This window comes from Eretmochelys imbricata, chromosome 6 (genome assembly GCF_965152235.1).
Source record: "Eretmochelys imbricata isolate rEreImb1 chromosome 6, rEreImb1.hap1, whole genome shotgun sequence".
NCBI lineage: Eukaryota > Metazoa > Chordata > Testudines > Cheloniidae > Eretmochelys > Eretmochelys imbricata.
Window position 1 is genome coordinate 19,886,806 of NC_135577.1, and position 23,425 is coordinate 19,910,230.

The window sequence follows — 23,425 nt, forward strand, 5'->3', positions numbered from 1 at the left end:
ATATGGTAACCTCACTTTTTGTCATTATTTAAGTGCCTTATTGTCATATTCAGCATCACGTATTGGGTAAATGCACTTCCCTTTAGAGTTAAACTTCCTTCCTTCCTTCCTCATCCTCCTTCCTCTCCTGTCCTTGGCCAGATCTAGGCGAGAGTGTTTTGCTGGTATAGCTTTTCAGGAATATTATTACCAGCAAAGCACTCCTAGTGTGGATGCAGCTTATACCAGCAAAACTGCGCTTGTGCTGGGATAGCTTATTCCAGTCCCCCCGGTGAAATAAAATATACCGGCAAAAGCATGGTTTTGCCAGTATAAGCTGTATCCGTACTTGGGGTTTTTGCTGGCACAGCTATGTAGGGTCGCAAATCACACCACAGACCAACTCAACTGTGCTGGCAAAAGCATGTAGCATAGACCTGCTCTTTGTGTGTCTCCTCTTTTCTGCTCTGTCTGTTTCCCTCCCTGCAGCTTCTCTCAGTTCCCATGCCTCCCCGCCAGCTTCGTTCCCACACTCTGCCATGTCTCATCTGCTACGGTGTTCAGCAGCAAAATAGTTAATGTTGATGTGTTGCATGACAATGTTAGGCTTTAGCATTAACACCCCCAGTGAAATGAACTGAGAGGAGAGGGAGCTCACACCTCTCAGAGCCTTTATTTCAGGCTGTGTTTATGCATAATCAGGAAGACAACGTTGCATTGATTCACATTCTGTTCTTGGCCGGCCAGTTTTCTTTGCAACCATATCCTCGTCTACCTTAGGGATTACTTGTAAAACATTTGCACAGTCACAGCTGTGCAGTTCAGTTCAGCTGCAGAAGTGCTAGCAGCATTGGGAGCCCTACAGTAGACAGGGCTTCCGTGGCTGCCAGCATTTTAGACCTGAAACGCTGGGGCTCATGGGAGCCTTGTGTACTTTGTGCTCCCGACACTGCTACCAGCAGAGGAAGTGAACCAGCATTGACATTTGTGGGGAATTTTTGCAAAAATACCGATAGGGCTAGAAACTTAATATCTTGCAATGAAAGCTCAGATTTTGCAGACTCTGAGTAAGTTGTGAGTCACCTCAAAAAGGCCATGTTTTTGGCACCACTTAAAGGAACGTTCCTCCAACAATGCAGATCTTTCTGCGCAGTGCCCTAAACTCTGCTAATTAATTGCCAGCATGACAGTACCCTGGCAAAGCTATATTTGTGCACTAGCCTTTGGGCACACACTGAAACACAGGGCTTCCCTGGAGATTTTGGGGAAGAGAAAAAGCCCATCATTTGGTCTCTGTATGTGCCTCAAAAGTGGGGAGGCTTTGGCAGTGTGACTGACTGCAGACCAAACAGTTGCATTTCAGTGTTAGGTTACACTGAGTTAAAAGTAGTGGAGGAGAGGAAATGTGTGTGAAATAGAAATGTGGTGTGGTGTCCCATTAGGGTGACCAGATGTCCTGATTTTATAGGAACAGTCCTGATATTTGGGGCTTTGTCTGATATAGGCACCTATGACCCCCCAAGCCCTGTCTTGATTTTTCACACTTGCTATCTGGTCACCCTACATCCCATCCTCTCTTTTGGGGCTTTGGGGAAACTGACATATCTACAAGCTGCCCATTACTATGGTATGAGACAAAGGAAAACAGAACACCACCTATTAGAGATGGTAGTATTTGTACATAGTTCCTTACTCTCCCTAAGCCACAAGTGTTTTGGAGGATAGATAACAGCTTGGATTAATACAAAGACTTTTTGTTTTCCATTGGCTTAAAAATCAACACATAAGAGGACATCTGAGCCAGTGTTGGTGCAGTGCAGTCCTTTTCAGCTGCATTCCTTGATCAGACTTGGAGGCGGATAGGAACTTGTTCTGTTTTAAACAGATGGTCATTTTAATTTTCCTTAGAAATCAGATACCTCCCAACATGATACTCCTTTAACATCTTCAAACAAAACAAAAGGTGTCTCTCCTCCCACTCCCAGTAGCTCATACCAAGTGCCAAGTCTGTGGTCTGCCTTGTTCTTTGCAACCACTTATTGTCCAGTGTTTCTATGCAAAAGCAATATTAAGTTGTGTGCAATTGTCATTTCCTTAGCTTTATAACTTGTACAGTATTGTACACCCCAAAGCTACAACAGGAAACCATTGTGACCCAGAAATCATAGCAGCGTTTTCACTGCTTTCCACTGAGGTGTTTACGCTCTGAACCATTGCAAAACACCCTAAGGCAATTTAGCCCTAAGTAAAGGGGACATGGCGTCTTTGGTGGTTCATGTGTTAGGCAAAGAGCTCAGCTTACTCTAACCCTAGATGCTGTTGATCAGATTTCTTTCCATTAACGTAGCCAGCTATTTTACACAAGGCTTCCTCTTGTCTGCTTGCCCAGGTTGGCCAAGACTACAGACTCCTGGTTGCCAGATGGCATGGTGCCACACTGCCTCTTTCCCCCAAAAAAGCCATGTTGAGGTTCACCTGCCTCCTGTCAGGAGAGAGACTCCTGGGCGTGATATAAAGATTGTCATCAGTAAGCATCTTGATACTTACGGGATGTCCCCTGCATGGATTATATTCATTATTTAGTAACAATCACTTTCCCTCCAACTTGGATATAGGAAGTTATCGTATGAATTCCTCTTCCTTATTAGAAAAACCTCATCTGGAAATTCTGGCACCACTGAAGTCAGGGGGAGTTTACCATTCAATTCAGGGGGGCCAGGAGTTCACCTCTGTGATTGCATAAGGCTAACAGCTGAGAAGTTTTATAAACCGTTACTATTTATTAGTTATATTGCTCTAGCGCCAAGAGGCCTTGATTCAAGATTAGGACCTCATTTTGCACTGCGCTGGACAGATGCCTATTGAGAGCGAGAGTCCCTTCCCTGAAGAGTTCAGTCTTTCAGACATTCAGCCCTAATGACTGATTCAACAGAGGGCAAAATTCACACTGTAGTCAGACACACAGCTTGGGTCAGATAGCTTTGAAACTTGACTTGCAGACAGAAGTTGCTTCTTGGCACCTGGGCATGCTTAAGAATAGCATTTTGGAAGGTCTGCTTGTATGTGTGTTGCTGTTGCTCAGTACACATGCCTGTAGGACAGTGTGTATCCAGCACCTAGAGAGGGGAGTTCTCTACATGGGTTTGTATAGCTATTTCCCTAGTGTAACACCTCTGGCTGAACACAAGTAAGGCCCATGAGAGCTAGGACACCTGGCCCGCCAGTAACCAAAGGCTCATTTCTGGACCAGCTTTCCCTGCACCACCACTCTATTTTTCATACTTCTGGTGGCTTGTAGCCCATTACTGCACTACTTAAAATCTTGACTACTATTTGCTTAAAATAGCCCACCGATTTTAGTGTTTGAATCACTCTGTCCCCACTGATCTTGCCTTCTGAGTGTCGATTATGTCCATGTGATTCCACAGCACAGCTGCTAGTGTTAGTGACTGGACTTGCGGACATGCACGGAGTCTAATCCTGCAGTCGTGAGGCAAGCGGGAGTCTAGCTTTCCCATTGGCTTCAGGCACAGGGTCAGGCAGAATAGCTCCCTAACAGGAAGACCTTTTTCACAAAATACCCCTGTACCCTGCTTTTCTTTGCCTTTGCTGGTTTCTTTTCTAGCATTGCTGGTCCGTGCACCTAGAGACCCTAACTGTGATTGGGGTGTCATTGTGCTAGCTGTGGAGTACATCCTTTCTCTGGGTCACGCTCTGCTCTGTAGCTCATTTAGATGTGGCCAGTAGCCATGTATATTAAACTGTATTTGTTCCCTGTGTCTGGCTGCAGAATATGCAGATAGGCTGATTTTTTGTGTGTGTTCCGCTAAGAATTCAATCTCTTATAGATATTGTATTCCCAAAGGGTATATGTTCATACTGATGGTGAATGTTTCAAAGCCTTTGGCCCTTTCATGATCTTATTGGAGGGTTGTTGTTTTTCCTTACATGCAGACTGAGTCATTTGTCAGGAAAGTGTTCTGTACGTGTCCTCCAGCGGAGCTTTTAATGTTGTTTGGGGTGTTGTGAAAAGGTGCATCCTCCACCCCTACTGTTCATTACAACCAGAACTTCCCAAAGCACAGGACTGGATTTCCTGTCCTAAAATGAGGCTGATTTGTTATGAGCGAGGGGCACAGTTGCTCAGGCAGGTAGCTCATTCTTCGGCGTGGACCTTAAATTGCCCTCCTTTCTGTCCGCCTCTCTAGATGGCAGTTAAAGATTCCAGGGCGCTCTTCCCCAAGGGGATACCTCAGTGGTCTTGGCCAAGAGTTCTCCTCTCGCTAGCTTCCAGCATCCAAGGATGCGTGTGTGAGCTGTCGCTGAGTGCCGAATTCCATATGTGTTTGCACACTGAGTCACTGCCCTTTCGAGAGAGAATGCCTTGCATGCCAGCTCATGTGAGATGGGAGCTTTTGGAACCATGCTGCTCTGAGTATCTTTCACAGGGAAGGGAGGATGGGATAGATTTTATCACTGAGTGATGCTGACTGTGGCAATAGGTTACAGAATCAAGACATTTAAGGCCATATTCTTCCCTTAATGATCTCTTGGCAAGCCTCCCACAAGTGTCTGTGAGAGATCCATTCTGGATCTAGGAGAGCATGAAGTCCTGAATTTATATCTGGACTTCTCCTCCAAATAAGATTGAAATCTCAGGAGTAAATAGACAAGGTAGACAAAGGGTGGGAGGAGAAAGAGAGGTGAAAGGACTCATGCAAGGTCACACAACCAGACAGAGAGCAGTGGTCTGTTAGCCGCATTATTGGACACAGGATCAAGTCCTGCTCCTCTTATCAGGTGAACAGTCAATTGTCTTCTCTAGGAATAGAATCATATACGACTAGGGTTGGAAGAGACCTCAGGAGGTCATCTAGTCCAACCCCCTGCTCAAAGCAGGACCAACTCAATACTCAGGTGAGTCACACTAGAAGAATGTAACCTTCAGTCTATAAATCAAAATGCCAGTGCTTGCTGTCTCTGCTGCTTTGTAGAAAGGGGAACAGTTTTGGTCTTGACGAAGGAAGAGCTCTGTAGAAGAGCTGCCAACCAGTCTGAGCCCAGTATTGAGGGTTTGCTGTACTTTAAGCCAAGTGAGAAATACAGGATTTTTTTAAAAGCACGATGTGCATCAGGTTTCATTGCAGGCATTCACAGCACTGGGAATTTGGGATTGCCAGCTCTGAGTGTCGTTGCAGATTTCCACTGTTACTCTACCAGCTTCAGACATTTCTAACTCCCTCCCAGTGAAGCAGAGAAGTACTGCCCTGCAGACTAGTGTGGCAGTTACCTGATAAGACTTGCATAGTCAATCCGGTGTTTCTTCAGTCCAAAGCCTGCAAGTGGGCACTGCTGAGATGGATTTACCCACTCAGCAGCTGGGGACCTTGCCGTTCCCACAGGACAGGGTTTTGTCAGAAAGGTGCATTACTTTGTGATAGTCTTCCAGAGAGTCTGCCCATTGATTAGAGAAGGCCGTCATTAGTTACGCTGTGTTTCTTTTTTTTTTCTTTCTTCATTTTTTTCATTTTTAAGGAAAGATCTTGTCCGTGTGGAAGCCACAGTTATCGAAAAAACAGAATCTTGGCCGAGAATTAATATGAGATTTTGGAAAAGGCACAATTATCAAAGGAAGAAAAGTAAGATGAAAAGAATATAGCACCGTCACTTCCCACTGCCTTCATGTCCCAGGGCCACAGGATTGGTACAGAATGCCCTCGCAGCTCAGAGCCCAGTGACATAGGCATAGCACACAATGTCCTTGCAGTTCAGAGTATGGACAAGGGCATGGTATGCAATGCCCACAGGAGTGCCCAGATGGCACAGGGATGTGGGCTCAGTACCCAATACCCTCCCAGCTCAGTGCACAGGGACATGGTCCCACTACACAGTGCCCTTGGAGCTCAGAGCACGGACATGGGCATGGTACACAGTGCGCACAGGAATGCTCTGTTGACACACAGCACAGGGCTGTGGGCTCCATACACAATGCCCTCGTGTCTCACAGCACAGGGACACAGTTCCCAGAGGAGTGCCCTGATGGTTCACAACACAGCAACATGGGCAGGGGACACAAGTCCTGACCGTTCTGAGCAAAGTGACCTCATTTCCTTCCTCTGCTATCTGACACACATTGCCAAAAAGACCGTTTAAAATACTGCTTTCAACACATGGAAGTGTTGCTGTTCTCCTTCCCCAGCCTCTAATCTTGCATATTTATCCACAGATGTTAACAAGTCTAAACAGCATCTTGAACCAGGCCTTGATTACCATGTAAATGAGGCAACTGTAAAGTTTCTTCCTGAATTATCAACAGGAAAAAACAGAGAGGTAGAAATATTGGGCAGAAGTGAAGCCTGTCACACTCTCACAGGAGCTCACCATTCGTGCTCGTACCTTCGCTCAGGCTCTGCCTACGCGAGACGGCTTTGCCAGTATACTTATACCTACGTAACAATACCAGCAAAACTGCACTTTTGCTGGTGTAGTCCACTCCAGCTCTCTCAAGTGACACAAGCTGTGCTGGTAAAAGCACAATTGTTTCGGTATAACTGTGTCTACATGTGGGACTTTTGCCGGCACCACCGTGTGGGTCATGGATCGCACCTTATCCCACCCTGCATCAACATAACTGTGTCAGCAAAAGCCGGCTAGTGTAGACGTGGCCTTTGGTCCAGATTTTTAAAGGTATTTAGGCATTGCAGTGCTCAGCATCACAAAGCCTAACTGATTTAGGTGCCTAATTCTCATTTTTTTTATTGCTGATGGGATTTAGCTATCTAAATGCCTAAATCTCTTTTTGAAAATGATATTTAGGCTCCTAAATCAGTTCGGCATTGCGGCACTGTGAACAGCAGTATCTAAATACCTTTACAAAGCTGGGCCTTAGTGTATAAGATACTTTAATGCATGATCTTATTTTTCTTCTTTCATTCTTTTTCAGTTATCGTGCAGCCACAGACGGTCCTCCGGATAAACACCATAGAAATTGCTCCCTGCTTGTCATGACGGATTGTTGGTCTAGTAGGGCTAGGTTTATTTTTACTGCTTTAGGAAGTATGGAAATAAAGAACTCTTGTCACTGGAAAGTCTTGGGCTTTTTATTATTGGCTATAATGGAAACCTATTTTTACTTTTTTAACAAACATTGTTTGTTGAAATACTATTTCAACTTTAATGATGTTTGTTTGTAACCAGTTCCCTCTGAAATTCAGAATCCAAGGATCATTGACAAGATGTTTAATTCCACTCCAGTCTGTCTTTGCCTGAGCTCCAGCACTCTCACAAGCAGAAGACAGGCATCATGGAAAATATGAAAGCAAGTGGTCAGCTCAGCTTTTAAAATGGACGGAGATCTAGTGGTGTAAAAGAGAAAAGCCACGTAACTTCACAGCCTTGCAGCTTAGACCCTGATCCAGCAAAACATTTAAGTGTGTTAATAGCCCCATTAATTTCAATGGGACTGTTCCTGTGCATAGTTAGTCACATGCTTCAGTGCTTTGCTGGATGAGGTCTAGTGCACGAACATAAATGAACCTTACAATCAGGTCAATAGACATTGTGTGTAGCATGTGATTCCTCCCTCTCATGACACAATCACTACTGTTCCATTCTTTGGGAGCTCAAAACCAGAGCAGTATGATATGATCCTTGCAGTTCTACAGCTCCAGAGAATAATGTGATGTGGTATGGTACATAACAAACATGGGGGCGACGGGAGAGATGAACCTGGTGACTACAGGACTTGGAATGCGCTTCAGGATGGGGCCAATTGGTGCAAATCCGTGTTAATGATTAGCGAGAGGGGATGCAGCTGAGGAGTTAATCCTCTTAAAGGTGAACCTGATTATTTCTAAAAAGCTGTTCAGAGTCCTAACCCATTAGCAGAAGTCATATAAATAGCCTTAGAAATGACAGATCTCTGCCGTATTTGAAAATGTTCTTTTGGCTGAGTTCAGGGTCCTTTAACAGCTGGTGGCACTAACATTTAAAGCAGAGAAGAGGGGCCTATAAGCTCTTTGGGACAGGGCCTCTCCTTTTGCTCGGTATATGTACAGTACAGTGGGGCCCCAGTCCCTGGGTTCATGATTGGGGCTCCTAGGCACTACTTCAGTACAAACAGTAATGTAAGGAAGTGTTGGCAGATGGCCTTTTGGCTAAGGCACTGAACGGACTCCAGAGATCTGGATTCAATTCCCAATTCTGCCACAGACGTACTGTGTGACGTTGGGCAAGGTGTTTAATCTTTCTGTGCCTCAGTCCCCCTCAGTGTGGGGATTGTATTTCCTTTTCCCCACCTGTTGTCTGTGTAGATTGTAAGACCTTTGGAGCAGGGACTGACTTTGACTGTACTGTGTGTGTACAGCGCCCAGCACAGACGGAACCTAATCTCAGCTGGCATCTCTGGGTGGTTCTGGAATATAAACAGTAACAACAGGATAGAACTTTTTTTACCCCTCCTCATGTGAGATGTTTTTGGATTGTAAATTGAGGTTTTTTTCATGTCACTTTGTGGCTCTCGTGGTTCCCATCGCTCTTTGGGAATCCACAGATTGTGTTATTTACATAAACGCAAGCTGAAATAGCTTGCTTAGAAATCACAGGCTGTCCCCACTGTTTGTGCACTTCCTTTTAGCCTCTGTGCCACGTTTTCCTGCTGGTTGTAGGACTCCTCTCTGGATCAGACATGCACCCTCCAGCAATTGGAACTCAGCTGCAAACAGTTTGCTTGAACAATTCTAAGGCACTCAGACATAAGGAGCAGCATTCAGTGTGATGAGAGAGAGAGAGAACTGCTTTTCTTAGAAAGAAGAAAAGGAGTACTTGTGGCACCTTAGAGACTTACCAATTTATTTGAGCATAAGCTTTCGTGAGCTACAGCTCACTTCATCAGATGGATGAAGTGAGCTGTAGCTCACGAAAGCTTATGCTCAGATAAATTGGTTAGTCTCTAAGGTGCCACAAGTACTCCTTTTCTTTTTGCGAATACAGACTAACACAGCTGCTACTCTGAAACCTGCTTTTCTTAGATCTTTCAGCACATTGTCAGATTCCCTGCAGCTACTACATAAAGTAAAAAATGGCCCTTGCTCAGCACTTCCTGGGGTGGGGTAATAACCCTTTCAAAGTGGCAGAGACTAAGCCCAAAGAAAGGGTGTTGAAGAGGGCCCAACATCTCATTTACAAATCCATCCGATTCTCTACCACCCTGTGCCATAATAACATTCATTATAAATATGCTTGGGTACTTGTGCTGTGAGCCTGTGAGAGCTAAGCAGGGTTGGATCAAGGGAGAACTTGAATAGGAGCCTCCAAAGGATCACTAGGTGGTGCAGGAAACAGAATTAGGGTATCCACACTACAAAGACTGTACCAGTGTAGCTATGCCAGCATAGTCTCATCGTGTGGATGCAGCCAACACCAACAGAATAGGTTTTTCTGGTGGTGTTGGAACTCCACTTCCCTAAACAATGGTAGCTGCATTTGTCCATTGACATAGCTGTGTCTACACTGCAGGTTAGATTGGCATAGCTACATCAGTCCCAGCAATTTTTGGTGTCTTTCGTAAACCCCCAGCTGCCGGAACCAAGAGACTGGATGAGAATCTCTTTTAATTTTTTTTAAATTAAACTTCTAGCTCTCTTGGTTGTAGAAAAAAGCTTGATAATGTGACGTGAGTGCAACCTAAAGGCTGAGAAACCAGAAAGCAAATAAAAAGAACCCACCTTTTATCATTTTTTTTAAAAAAAAACCTCATACTTTTTAAGCCACTCTAGAGCTGGTCAGAAAACCACCGATGGAAAAGTTTTCTATTGGAAAACACATTTCTGTCAAAAGCAAAACACTTCGCAAAATTGTCAATTTTTCCAAAATTTCATTTTAGAGGGGAAAAAAGTTCCAACAATGTCAAAATGTCTCGCTTTGACATTTTCAGAATGAAACCTTTCAATTTTTCGTTTCAACATGACTTTTTATTTCTAATTTGTTTTATTTTGTATTATAAGATTTAAAAAAATCAAGGTGAAACATTTAGCTTTTATTTAGCCATTTGTTTATTCATTTAGCCAAAATGAATTTCTTTTTACAGCAACTTTCACAATTTTCAGGTTTGGGTCCAAATAGGAACAGAAAACAAGTTTCAAAAAATCTCAAAATCCTCCACGAAACGGGATTTCCATTCTCCACCCAGCTCTACCAATATTATGATTTGGAGTGGGGCAGGGGAGGCTCACTCATGATTTGTGAATGCTTGAAGTTGGCAATACTGCAGGCGGCTTGCCGAAAGCTTGTCTATTAAATGTACAGGGAGACAAATGCTCCTTCTCCATCTTTGCTAGTACGATGAGAGAGACCCATGCTGTCTCTGAACTTGTTAGCGATTGTATGCAAAGGGCTGGATTAATGGCTGTGCAGGCCTTCATTTCCTGACTCAAATTGAAGTGTTAAACAAATCTCCCACCCTACCTTTTCGGTCACCGTTCTGGAGAACTAAAGGGAAACCACTTAGCCAGGCAGTAATGAAGTGTTCGCTGTGCTGGGGAGCAGCTTGCAGCGTTGTGCAAGAGATCAATGAATTCTTGGCCCGATTAAACATCAGCGTTATGATGAATTCGTCAATCACCCTCAAGAGCATGAACTATGGCACTTTAATTTGTTTGTGTGGGTTTTTCAGCCAGATACGAATGTTTTGGGGATTTTTAATGTTTTATTAAGTAGAAGGGCTAATATTGTTCCCTTTGTTCTCCAAATGTCACCCACTGGTAATGTTTGCTTGTCTGTTAAGTGTGCCATTTGGTGATGCTTATCCCCAAAACAACAGATTCATCAAAATGAAGGATGGAAAAAGGCTTATCAAATTTGTCCCCCAACGTGCCCAGTGCAGAATTGCTCCCTGCAGCATAATCTACTGTGCTCTGTCCTGTTACATTTTTATCTGTTCCCTTGGCAAATTAATCCGCACTCTAGAATAAGCCTTACTGCTAAGAAATTGCTCTTGATGCTCAGCCTACATGTTGAGGATTCATTAGTGTGGTGTAGTGTAATGAAGCACTATATACTTGCTAAGTGTTATCATCATATCCTGCCCTACTTTTTTAGAGACTGGCGTAGGATTGTATGAAACCAAGGGCTTGGCTACACTTGCGAGATGGAGTGCATTAGAGGAGCCCCGGGAGCCCTAGTTCACTACCCGTCCACACTGGCAAGGCAGGTAGAGCGCTCTCACTCCGCGGCTACGGCACTGCTGGTACTCCGCCTCGGCGAGTGGAATAACGTTTGGTGCACCCCTGCTGGAGCGCCGCGGCACCAGTGTGGAGGCCCTGGTCTATTCGTGCGCTCCGATTGGCATCCGGAAGTGTCCCACGATGCCTGTTCTCGCTATTCTGCTCATCCCTTTGAACTCTACTGCCCTGCCCTCAGGTGACCAACCGTCAGACCTGCCCTTTAAATTCTCTGGGAATTTTGAAAATCCCCTTCCTGTTTGCTCAGCCAGCGTGGAGTGCTCTCAGCGAATCTTTCCAGGGGTCCGTGCCTCCACGCGCCAGGCGATCCCCAGAATGGAGCAATGGCGAGGTGCTGGACCCATCAGTGTTTGGGGGGAGGAAGCTGTCCAGTCCCAGCTGCGCTCCAGCCGTAGAAATTACAATACCTTTGGGCAGATATCAAGGGACATGATGGAAAGGGGCCATGACCGGGACGCACTGCAGTGCAGGGTTAAAGTGAAGGAGCTGCGGAATGCCTACCACAAAGCCCGCGAGGCAAACCGTCGCTCCGGTGCTGCCCCCGCGACCTGCAGTTTCTACAAAGAGCTGGACGCAATACTTGGGGGTGACCCCACCTCCACCCTGAGTACCACTATGGACACTTCAGAGCCCAGTTCAACAAGGCAGGAGGAGGAGCAAAGCAGGAGTGAGGGTGCTGAGGCGGAGGAAGACACCCCAGAATCCCTAGATGCATGTAGCCAGGAGCTGTTCTCAAGGAAGGTAGCCAGTCGCGGGGGCCGGTGCTTGAGGAAGGACAAACACCAGAGGAGGTTCCCAGTAAGCGGCTTTTATTTTGAGAAGGAAGTTATTTGGTGCGGGCTCTTGGGGTGAGGAGGGTTAGGGCTGAATGAATGCCTAGATGTGGAATAGGGCATTGATGTGCTCTCTCACATTGCGGTAATCAGCCTCAGTGATCTCTTCAAAGGTCTCATGCAGAACTTGGGCAATGCGCTTGCTCAGGTTTCTCAGGAGAGCCACTGTGCTCCTTGTCCCAGTAAGGCTAACATGTCCGCGCCACTGTGCTGTGAGGGGTGGGGGGACCATTGCTGCATACGGGCAAGCTGCATATGGGCTAGGGCGGAAGCCGCATTGCAGTAGAAGGCCCTCCCTTGCTTCCCAGGTCACCCTCGGCAGCAAAATATCTTCCAGGACGAACTCCTGTGGAAAATGTGGGGATAGTGTTCAGTACAGGGGCCCCCTGCCGCTGTTGGCTCTCCCCAAGACACAGGAACCCAGAGGACAGTACAGCCATGAAACAATCAGTTACACTTGACCCTTTGCTTACTCACCATTTTGGGGCTCCTGTGGGTTGTGTGTGCTCACTTTGGGACGGGCAAATTATGCTATTGTGTAGACTGTGCTTGCCCTTAAGTACGGGAGAATCATTGCTCTGTCTGGTGTGAACAATGCTGCCTCTGTTAAGTGTTGCATTTTGTCTTTACAGATGCAACCTTAGAGACTAACCAATTTATTTGAGCATAAGCTTTCGTGAGTTACAGCTCACTTCATCGGATGCATACCGCGGAAAATACAGAAGATGTTTTTATACACACAGACCATGAAAAAATGGGTGTTTATCACTACAAAAGGTTTTCTCTCCCCCCACCCCACTGTCCTGCTGGTAATAGCTTATCTAAAGTGATCACTCTCCTTACAATGTGTATGATAATCAAGGTGGGCCCTTTCCAGCACAAATCCAGGTTTTCTCCCCGCCCGCGCCCCCCCGCCAAAAAAAAACCCCACTCTCCTGTTGGTAATAGCTTAGATAAGATAAGTAGGTAAGATTAGATAGGTAAGCATAGATAAGCTATTACCAACAGGAGAGTGGGGTTTGGGGGGGGGGGGGAGAGAAAACCTGGATTTGTGCTGGAAATGGCCCACCTTGATTATCATACACATTGTAAGGAGAGTGATCACTTTAAATAAGCTATTACCAGCAGGAGAGTGGGGTGGGGGGAGAGAAAACCTTTTGTAGTGATAAACACCCATTTTTTCATGGTCTGTGTGTATAAAAACATCTTCTGTATTTTCCGCGGTATGCATCCGATGAAGTGAGCTGTAACTCACGAAAGCTTATGCTCAAATAAATTGGTTAGTCTCTAAGGTGCCACAAGTACTCCTTTTCTTTTTGAGAATACAAACTAACACGGCTGTTACTCTGAAAGATGCAACCTTGAGATCTCAGCCGTCCATGTTATCACCAGCCGAAAGACTCCAAAGAATCAGAAAGCGGTCACGTAGAAGCAAGGAAGACATGTTGCATGAAGTAATTCAGCATTCAAGTAATGAAAATCAACAAGTGCAGGAGTGGTGGGACAGTGAAAGGAGGATCGGCCACCAGAATGAGGAGTGGCGGCACAAAAGTGTGGTGCTCTGGCAGAAAAGCACAGATTGGCTGATAACCATAATGGAGTCCCAAGCGGACTCTATCCAGATGCTCATAGCCATGCAGGTGGACCACTACCGCGCCCGCCACCCCCCCGCAGCCCTTGTCCCGAAACTCTTTCCTTTGTGCCCCCACGTCACCTCCAACCAACGTTCCCCAACATCCAGGTTCTTACTGCCACCAGCTGCCTCCAACACTTGTAGCTTCACCATCCAGCCCTGAAAACGACGACCCTTACCCACTGCACTCAACCCCCATCACCATGCAGTATAGCCATCCTGAAACGTAGCACTCATTGCACAGCATTCCAGACAGGAAGGCTGAGTATGATAACAGGACATATGCAAATCTGTGATTGTACCATTCCGCACCCCCTTGCCCTTTCTGTTTCCCACGCAGTTGTGTTTCTTTTCAATAAATGGATTTTTTGGCTTTGAAAACATTCTTTATTATTGCGTAAAGTAAAAGACACCTTAGCCCAGGAAAGAAGCAGGCACTTCAAATCAGCGTAGCAAACACAGATTCCTACTAACATTGGAACCATTGCACTTCACTTCCATGCAGGGCACCAGACATTACTGGTGGCTTTCAGCCTCAAATTTGCTCCCTCAAGGCATCCCTAATCCTTGCAGCCCCGCACTGGGCCCCTCTAATAACTCTGCTCTCTGACTGTTCAAATTCAGCCTCCAGGTGTTGAACCTCCGTGGTCCATGCCTGAGTAAAGCTTTCACCCTTCCCTTCACAAATGTTATGCAGGGTACTGCACGCGGATATAACCGCGGGGATGCTGTCATCGGCCAGGTCCAGTTTCCCATACAGAGAGCACCAGCGGCCCTTTAAACGGCCAAAAGCACACTCCACAGTCATTCTGCACCGGCTCAGCCTGTTGTTGAACCGCTCCTTGCTGCTGTCAAGGCTCCCTGTGTAGGGTTTCATGAGCCACGGCATTAAAGGTTAAGCGGGGTCTCCAAGGATCACAATGGGCATTTTGACTTCCCCTATGGTGATCATCTGGTCTGGGAAAAATGTCCCGGCTTGCAACTTCCTGAACAGGCCAGTGTTCCAAAAGATGTGTGCGTCTTGCATCTTTCCGGGCCAGCCTGCATTAATGTCAATGAAATGCCCATGGTGATCCACAAGTGCCTGGAGAACCATAGAGAAATACCCCTTCCGATTAACGTACTCGGAGGTTAGGTGGGCTGGTGCCAGAATTGGAATGTGTGTGCTATTTATCTCCCCTCTGCAGTTAGGGAAACCCATTTGTGCAAGCCAGCAAGAATGTCATGCACATTACCCAGAGTCACAGTTCTTCTGAGCAGGATGTGATTAATGGCCCTGCAAACTTGCATCAACATGATTCCAACGATCAACTTTCCCACTCCAAACTGGTTAGCGACCAATCGGTAGCTGTCTGGAGTTACCTATTGTGTCATAATAGGTTGATAGTATTTGTAAGATCACTAATGAGACAGTAACATTTTCAAAAGCAATAGCCGCCCACTTCTCCACTGTCAGGGCAGCTCTCAATCTTGTGACCTTGCACCGCACGGTGAGGGCGAGCTCCTCACACAGTCCCATGAAAGTGGCTTTTCTCATCCGAAAGTTCTGCAGCCCCTGCTCATCATCCCAGACTAGCATGACGATGTGATCCCACCACTTAGTGCTTGTTTCCCGAGCCCAAAAGCGGCATTCCACGGTGGTGAGCATGTCCGTGAATGCCACAAGCAAACTCGTGTCATATGTGTTGCGAGAGTTGATGTCGGAGCCCTCACTGTCACTTTGGATCATAAGGAATAACTCGACTGCCAAACGTTATGTGCTGGCAAGAATCGTCAGCATACTCCTCAGCAGTTCGGGCTCCATTCCACCAGACCGAAAGGGAAGACAGAGCGTGCAGCACAGAAATGTTGAAAGATGCCGCCAAATGTGGACGGAAGCACAGGGATTGCTGGGATGCGAACTGATGCAACACTGGGCATTGGGACAGGACCCAGAATGCCCCGCCCCCTTCCCACAAGCCACAGCGCCAGAATGGGAAGAGGTGCTCTGTGGGATAGCTGCCCGTAATGCACCGCTCCCAATACCGCTGCAAGAGCCGCAAATGCGGCCACGCCAGCGTGCTTGCAGCTGTCAGTGTGGACAGACTGCAGCGCTTTCCCTACGGCGCTCTCCGAAGGTGGGTCTAACTCAAAGCGCTGTACATCGAGTGTAGCCATGCCCCAAGTTGTGTGAAACTATCTATTCAGACCCACTGGCAACAGCTAGGGGCAGCATCTAGTTAAATCATTGGAATTACTTAATACTTGAACTCCCTGACACGTCCCATACTGCAGCATGTTTCCAGCTAAATGAAAATGCAGTCTGAAAGGTTCGTAGAGCTTTGAGGCTGGAGGGGTGCTAAGGAAATGCTCTTGTTATTCCCCTTTAGTTTTGTTTTTCTTTCTTTCTTATTCTGTCAGCTTTGTAAGGCATCTTCGAACTCTTTCGAGACCCAGATTTATTTTCTCAGCGTGATACAGACACATCCTGGCTGCAAATACAAAATACGTTGTAGTGGTTAGAATTCAGAACCAGGAAGGCTGTTATATCAGGGAATTGTGTTGGCTAGATTTCTCTGTATAATGGAGCTTTTCTTTGTGACCAAGAAAATAAGCTTTTTAATAAATGGTGGGGGGGGGGTAATATTTTGTCAGTAGGTGTATGCAGTTATAACTGTTTTGCAGAAGTCTTGCAGCAATGAGCAATCTAGGACATGATCAGACATTGAGGCCAGTAATCTTTCACATATGTTAGCTCCTATTTATAGAATATGGAAAAGTGACTGTGACCTGTGTCCCTATCCTACCAGCAACTGCTCAAATTTTAAGTTCCTTAAGTTTTATTTTAAGTTAATTTCAGTAGGAGCAGAAGTGGGTCCACAGACCTGCTAAGAAAAACGGCAGGTCCAGTTCCTCCTGAAGTTAATGGGAGCGCTTGTTAATTTCTACAGCAACAAAATAAAAAAGAAAAACCCATGCTAGGCGTTTATTGGCAAGGTGGCATTGCTGTCTCTACAGAAGAATGTGGAGTCCCCCAGAGTGAATTTTCTGAATGTATTACTAGATTAACTATAGAGATGTATGGTGATAGCAATGTTTGTGACAGTGTGTCATAGTAGGATGATAGTATTTGTAAGATCACTAATGAGACGGTAACATTTTCAAAAGCACCCGAGTTAGGCTCCTAAATCCAATTTTCAAAAGTGACTTGAGCACTTAGGAGCCTGAGTTCCATTAAAAGCCAATGAGACTTAGGCTCCAAAACACCTAAACTGCTTTTGAAAATGGGATTTAGGCTCCAAAGTCACTTGGCCCTTTAGAAAATTTCCCCCAAGATTTTTGATTACATCCCCTCGCTTTCAGTTCATTGAATTGTGAGGGAAGGGCCTGACTCATAAAAGAAATAGCCAATTATTTTTTCTCTCAGTCCCAGCAAAGTTCAAATCCGTTTTGGTCTCGAAATAGCCAGTGACCCATGCTGAGATATAGCTCGGATCATGTGGTTATCCCATGCTCCAAGACAGTAGCCCAGGGTGATTTCTTGCTTCATCTGCTTTAAGACAACTTTCAGAGTAGCAGCCATGTTAGTCGGTATTCACAAAAAGACTGTATTCGCAAAATTTATTTGAGCATAAGCTTTCATGAGCATCCAATGAAGTGAGCTGTAGCTCACGAAAGCTTATGCTCAAAAGGTGCCACAAGTACTCCTTTTCTTTTTAAGACAACTATTACTTTTTATCTGCCTGCTGAGAGGGTTTTATTTGTAATGATGCAATTCACTTTGAATCTGGCCTGTTTCCAAATGCAAATTCTGCAGAGATCTTCACTCTGCTTCAAAGGTAGCAAGGCACAATATGGAATATCCTGCGCATAGATATTTCGCTATAACACAAAATGCATTCAGAAAGTGCAGACCTTCAACTGGCTCCATTGAGCATAGCTAGTGCTCTGGTTAACCTGGATGCTGGGTTACATAACTGCCAATCATTATGCCTAATTTCCTATCTATATTACAATGGAGCCTAAAGGTCCCAACCAAAATTGAGACCCCATAGTTCTATGTACGGTACCCACGTCCAGTAAGATGCAGTCCCTGCTCTAAAGTGCTGCCACCGTGCCTCCAGGGGTCACAGCTGAGGATGCCAGATTCAGGACAAGTGAGAAATAAGGCAGACTCACCCCAAACTGATGGTTATTCCATTATTAGCTATACCAAGCCAGAAACAAAAGTAAACTTATGTCTCACCGCACTAGTTAACAAGAAGTCCATAATGCACTCTCTTTAGGCATCCCAGCCCTGGTTTCACCACCAAGATACTAGACTTTATGACGAGAGGTTATTGAAAACCAATTCATCAATCAAAGGGTTCTTCTGATCTCAAAAGATCTGTCACGTACCCAGGTCAATATATAACCCGGATCTTATCCAATAATCATGCTGTTGCCAATCCTTTAGTATCTAATATCTAAATGTTTATTTATGAGAGAAAAGAAAGAGTTAAAATGGTTAAATCAGATATATACAATCATTGCAAAGTTATTGCATCAGGTTTGTAGCAGTGAGGGAATAAAGTGCTAGTTTGCAAAAAGTCTCTCTGGAAATTACCCAAACAGCTTCAGGGTCATCAGTCCTTGTTTAGAGCTTCCTTCTTAGAAATCCAGTCCAGAGAAATAAAGTAGGAAATGAAGACAAAATGGAGATTTTCCAGCCAGGGTCTTTTATATCCTCTCCCATGTGGATGGAATATTACTGTCCCAAACAAAGTTCTCAGTCTTTGTTTGTGGAAAATTACAGGCACAAGATGGAGTCCAGGGTCACATGAACAAGTCACATGCCCATACATGCTTTGATGAATCACAAGTACAGCCATTACCCATATTCTGGCTGGGGGGTCCACAGGAAGGCTTGCTGGGCTGGATGGATTTCTTCTATGGGCCAGTGTGAGAGTTAATTGCTTTTGATGGGCCATCAACACAAAGCTGTCTTGCTTCAGTGTAGATTTTACCTGGGGGTGTTGCTCAGGAATACAGCACATATGTAGGATGCCAGTACATAGTCTGTTCATTACTTCAGATCCAAAAATGATACATGCATGTAAACAGGATAATCATACTCAGCAAATCATAACTTTTCCACTGACACCTTACATGATATACTTTGTACATATTCTATTGCAGTTGTCCAACAGTGGCAATATTAATGATATACATGATCATATCTCAATCATACAGCATCACAAGAGCTTAAAATCTAAATACACAAGACAGACAAAGGGTAGGAGGGTTAACAGAAGCATAGAGAGGGAAAGCAACTTGCCCAAGGTCATACAGTAGGTCAGTGGCAGAGCCATGACTAGTAGAAACTCATGTCTCCTGAGACCAGTGCCCTTTCCACAGGCCCATATTGCCTTTAGGGTGAAATTCACCCTAGTGCAAAATGCATCAATTAAGCCTTATTTTAAGGGCATTAGTTGTGTTTATACTCTTGTATGGGTCCTCTACACCAGAGTGAATTTCACCCTCAGTTAGTATTAACTGACAACACTTATATCGTCTGTTACTCCCTTTACACTCTGTGTTACACACAGCAGGTGGCTACCTAGGCAGGTAGGTGTGTAGCATGCAACAGGTGTGCTGCCTCTGGATATAGCATATGCAGCCACCTCTGGGCACCACGTGCAGCAGGTGGCCTGGAGCAGGGCTGAGAAAGGAGAGCCATGCATGGTGGTTTGTCAGTGTTAGTTCTGAATGGGTTGTCAAGGATATAAACCCTTCTACTTCAGGGCATACGCCAACCTCTGCATGGGGGGCGCATGGTCAGAAGGAAACTTCTTCTGTGTGCATCTTATTCCATAGTTGGCCACATCTGGATTTCTTGCACCTTGCGCTGAAGCAGCGGTGCTGGCCACCCTCGCAGACAGGATACTGGACTGGGTGGCCCAGTGCGCTGCTCTGCCCTGGCAATTCCAGTGTGAATGGAACAGTGCAGCCTTCTCCTGTTGGGCGCATTCTAGGCTGTGTCTGAGCAGAAGGCTCTGGAGTAGCAAATATTAATCCCGTGACTCCCAGGGCCAGCACTTAATTGGGTTGAAGCTGAGTATAAGGGAACACGATAGGCTCTCCCAGGCCTATTGACTTTCCTCAAGGAGGAAGAAAACAAACCTGTACAAGTCTGAGTCAGGCTTTTATTGAAGAAGGTGAAATAAGGCAGGAATGTAAAGGGGCGCGGGGGGGGGGGGAGCCTGCAGGAGGGACAGCAACTGTCATAGAGCTCAGCTTCCCCTCTCTCCTCCTTTCTGACAAAGCTGACTCTCCCCACCTGGGTTAGACACACTACAGTTCTGTGCCTTGCAGTGAAAAGCAATTAGCACTCATAATTAGCTCTTCTGGGGGCTGATCCAAAGCCCACTGCAATGAATGGGAGCCTTAGAGTGGGTCCACATAACACTTTTATTACACAGCAGGTATATTACACAAATTCAGTACAACAGGATCTTCGTTCTCCCTCCCAGCAGAAAGGTAGCCTCTCATTTTTTCAATTGGAGCAGGGGCAAGAGAATTGGGGTTTCTAATTGTTTTATATGCTCTGAGAGCTTCACAAAGTGGTGGGTTAGATATGGACAACACAGCTACTGTGTGTGCATTGCCCATAGGTTCCGCCCTTAGCTTCTTCGCAGTAATTCTCCTGCATCCTTGACCTGTGTTTTAGTGAGAGGGGCAGGTTGACCAGGCTCTCTTGATTGGCCACAGACTGATTGTCCCATGAAATTCTGCCAATGTATAAATGCCAGAGGTGCAGAAAAGTTCCCACATCACACCAACATTGTTTTTCCTTCCGCCCAGTTCTTCACACAAATGCCTTGAGACATCACAAAGAAGCAAGGCCACCCTGTCCCCAGCCCCTTATGGAGATGGGGACAATATATGTGGATGAGCAGCTGAGGGGATGCTTAGCAGCTCTGAGGACATAATACATTTTCTGCTACAGCCTCTTGGACTGTCCCTCTGAGTTTCAGCCGAAGGTCGATGCACCATTTATGCCCTCAGCCTATGAGATTTAAGAGCACCTTGGTCTTCTGCAGCAGCCACCTCGCCCATAGAACAGGTGACATGCGATCTGGGAGAAAAGTTCCATTAAATCCCCTCACCACACAGAGGCCTCACTGGCAAATTTGCACTCACCCCAGCAGGCTGCTCTGATGGCTGACAAGAGCAACAGATGAGCACCTAGAATGGACCTCTCTTTATTTTCCTGATGTTTGCAAAACTCCTTCCCTAGCCTACTGTTATGTGCTCATGTTCTCCTTCCTCTAGCACATTGCCTAACCAAACCCAGACTCCTCATGGAGAAATGAGGAAGGAGCTGCTCTGTCTACGCACACTGTGATTATGCCCAGAAGGCCTGAAGCCAACATGCCCCTAGTCACTACAAGCAAAAACTGTGGAAAGTGCATGCAGAAGCAAAGGGGCACAGTAGAGAGTGGACAGTGCCAAGTTAAATTGGTTCAAAACCCCTCCATCCCTCTCAAACCAAAGTAACATACTTTTAAATTAGTTCCTCTTTAGATAACAGGTATGTTATAAAGTGGCCTGCAGCCATGACTACTCAAGTTAGGATCTTATCATCTCTTAGGCAAAGAAGGGCTAGACTGATTAGATTTTCCTGGGGGGGTGGGGGTGGAGGGAGGGTCTCTGTGACACACTGTACCCTTAAGTTCACCATTTTTACAAAACTAGGATACATTTTGTACAAAGTATGCCTTGTGAGATATCATATGAAAACTTATAATTCACTGGTCATTATTGTCCTGGTAAAATATGTGTGGCAACATTGCATGTAAAGTTATAAGATCCTACTGCATGATGTTACTAAGACATATTGCAAATCTGGGGAAGCAGCCCAAACCAGTTCCTCAGAGGCAAACTGATGCCTCAGCCAGGTATCAACAAGATCAGATGGACTATGGCCTCATTAAGTGGCCATTCTTTGACAGCAAGAAGGGTGTGAGTGAGAAATTTACATTTTAGTTGGATCCCATGTAAACAGACCGGCTGTCACTTGAACCCCAGCTGGAGATGATTTTCAAAGAGAAGGAAAAGATATAAAAATGAGGAACAGAGGACACAGATCAGCTCTCTTCCCTCATCTCTGTTCAGGGCATCAACAACATTTGAAAGACAAAAGAAGCATCATTGAACTGGGGGACTGGTCTTGACTGAAAAATCCAGCCAGACTTCTGTGAGCATGTGGTGAGAAAAACCTTTTTGCTTCAAGTTCACTTAGCTTATTAAGGTAGGTGTTAGTTTGCATTTTACCTTTTATTTCTTTGTAACCAATCCTGACTTGTATGCCTCATTACTATAATCACTTAAAATCTTTCTGTAGTTAATAAACTTGTTTTATTGTTTTATCTAAACCAGTGTGTGTTTGTTTGTAAACCTCCATTTGAGATAACAGGCTTTGTGCATATCATTTTCTATTAATAAAATGACAGATTTTCTATGAGCTGGTACTCAAAGAAGGGAAGAGGTGGGCTCTGCACTATCAAAGAGATGCCAAGACTTACCCAAGAGGTGGTTGTTTTTCAGCAGTGGGGAAAACTGATTTCAATATCTGTAAAGTTTGTTGCACCACTTTTAGGATGCAAATTGCTACTTTTCAATGTAAGGCACAGTTGTTTATTAAGAAAATGAATAATGATAGACTGTTAATCCACTGAAGAAATGCACACATCTGACATAATACATGGGACTTCTTAGCACATATATAACACCAGGTTTCAGAGTAACAGCAGTGTTAGTCTGTATTCGCAAAAACAAAAGGAGTACTTCTGGCACCTTAGAGACTAACCAATTTATTTGAGCATAAGCTTTCGTGAGCTACAGCTCACTTCATCCGATGCATACTGTGGAAAGTGTAGAAGATCTTTTTATATACACACAAAGCATGAAAAAATACCTCCTCCCACCCCACTCTCCTGCTGGTAATAGCTTATCTAAAGTGATCACTGTCCTTACAATGTGTATGATAATCAAGTTGGGCATTTCCAGCACAAATCCAGGGAACTCAAGGGACTTGGTAAGGTATGGAACTATTAATTAAGCCATTTAACAGATGGGGAAACTGAAGCGCTGTGTTTATGGGACTTGCCCAAAGTCACATTAATTCAGGAGTCCTGACTTCCAGTCATCCACTTTAACCTCTAGGCCACACTGCCTCCCACAAAGGATACAGACTTTTAATGTCACAAATGAAAACATCTCTCCAAATGCTAATCCAGCGCTGAACATTGTTTTGTCAATGTGTGTGTGCACAGCACATTCCCAGCTGTCCGGGTAGAAGATGTATTTCACTAAACATTGGCTTTCTGTTCCTTACTCCAGTCTGCACGGATAAGCAACATGTGTACAGTTATTAAATACTTTCTGGCATATTTGCAAAGGAGGAAGAAAGGGCAGAATTGAGAGAGAATTTACAGCCAATGTACCAAGTTTGATAAGGGAAAATAAAGCAGCCCATCCTCTGTAAACATAATCCATGAAGCTGTGCTTCATAACCTTACATGGCAAAACAAAGATCATATTAGAAAAAAATCATGATGTAAAATTATGAAATCTTGTCAGCTTCATTTGTAAACATCATGCTGTCATGGTCTCTCTGCCTGGTATGCTCATTCTCTCCCTGTTCCTCTGTCTACATTATTATTTGTATTGGAGTTGCACCTAGAGGTCCCAACTGAGATCAGGGTTGTTTTGTGCTA

At 45.1% G+C, this 23,425-nt stretch overlaps 1 protein-coding gene across 1 annotated transcript in view; it reads left to right on the forward strand.

Annotated features, from left to right (window-relative positions):
• MRPL21 (mitochondrial ribosomal protein L21) overlaps nucleotides 1–7,067 on the forward strand; it is a 30,048-nt gene extending 22,981 nt beyond the window's left edge. The window contains exons 6-7 of the mRNA XM_077818177.1: nucleotides 5,515–5,618; nucleotides 6,923–7,067. Of these exons, the coding sequence (XP_077674303.1) occupies nucleotides 5,515–5,618; nucleotides 6,923–6,987 (169 nt within the window). The 3' untranslated portion in view covers nucleotides 6,988–7,067. The remainder of the gene's footprint in view (nucleotides 1–5,514; nucleotides 5,619–6,922) is intronic.
• Nucleotides 7,068–23,425: the final 16,358 nt, after the last annotated feature.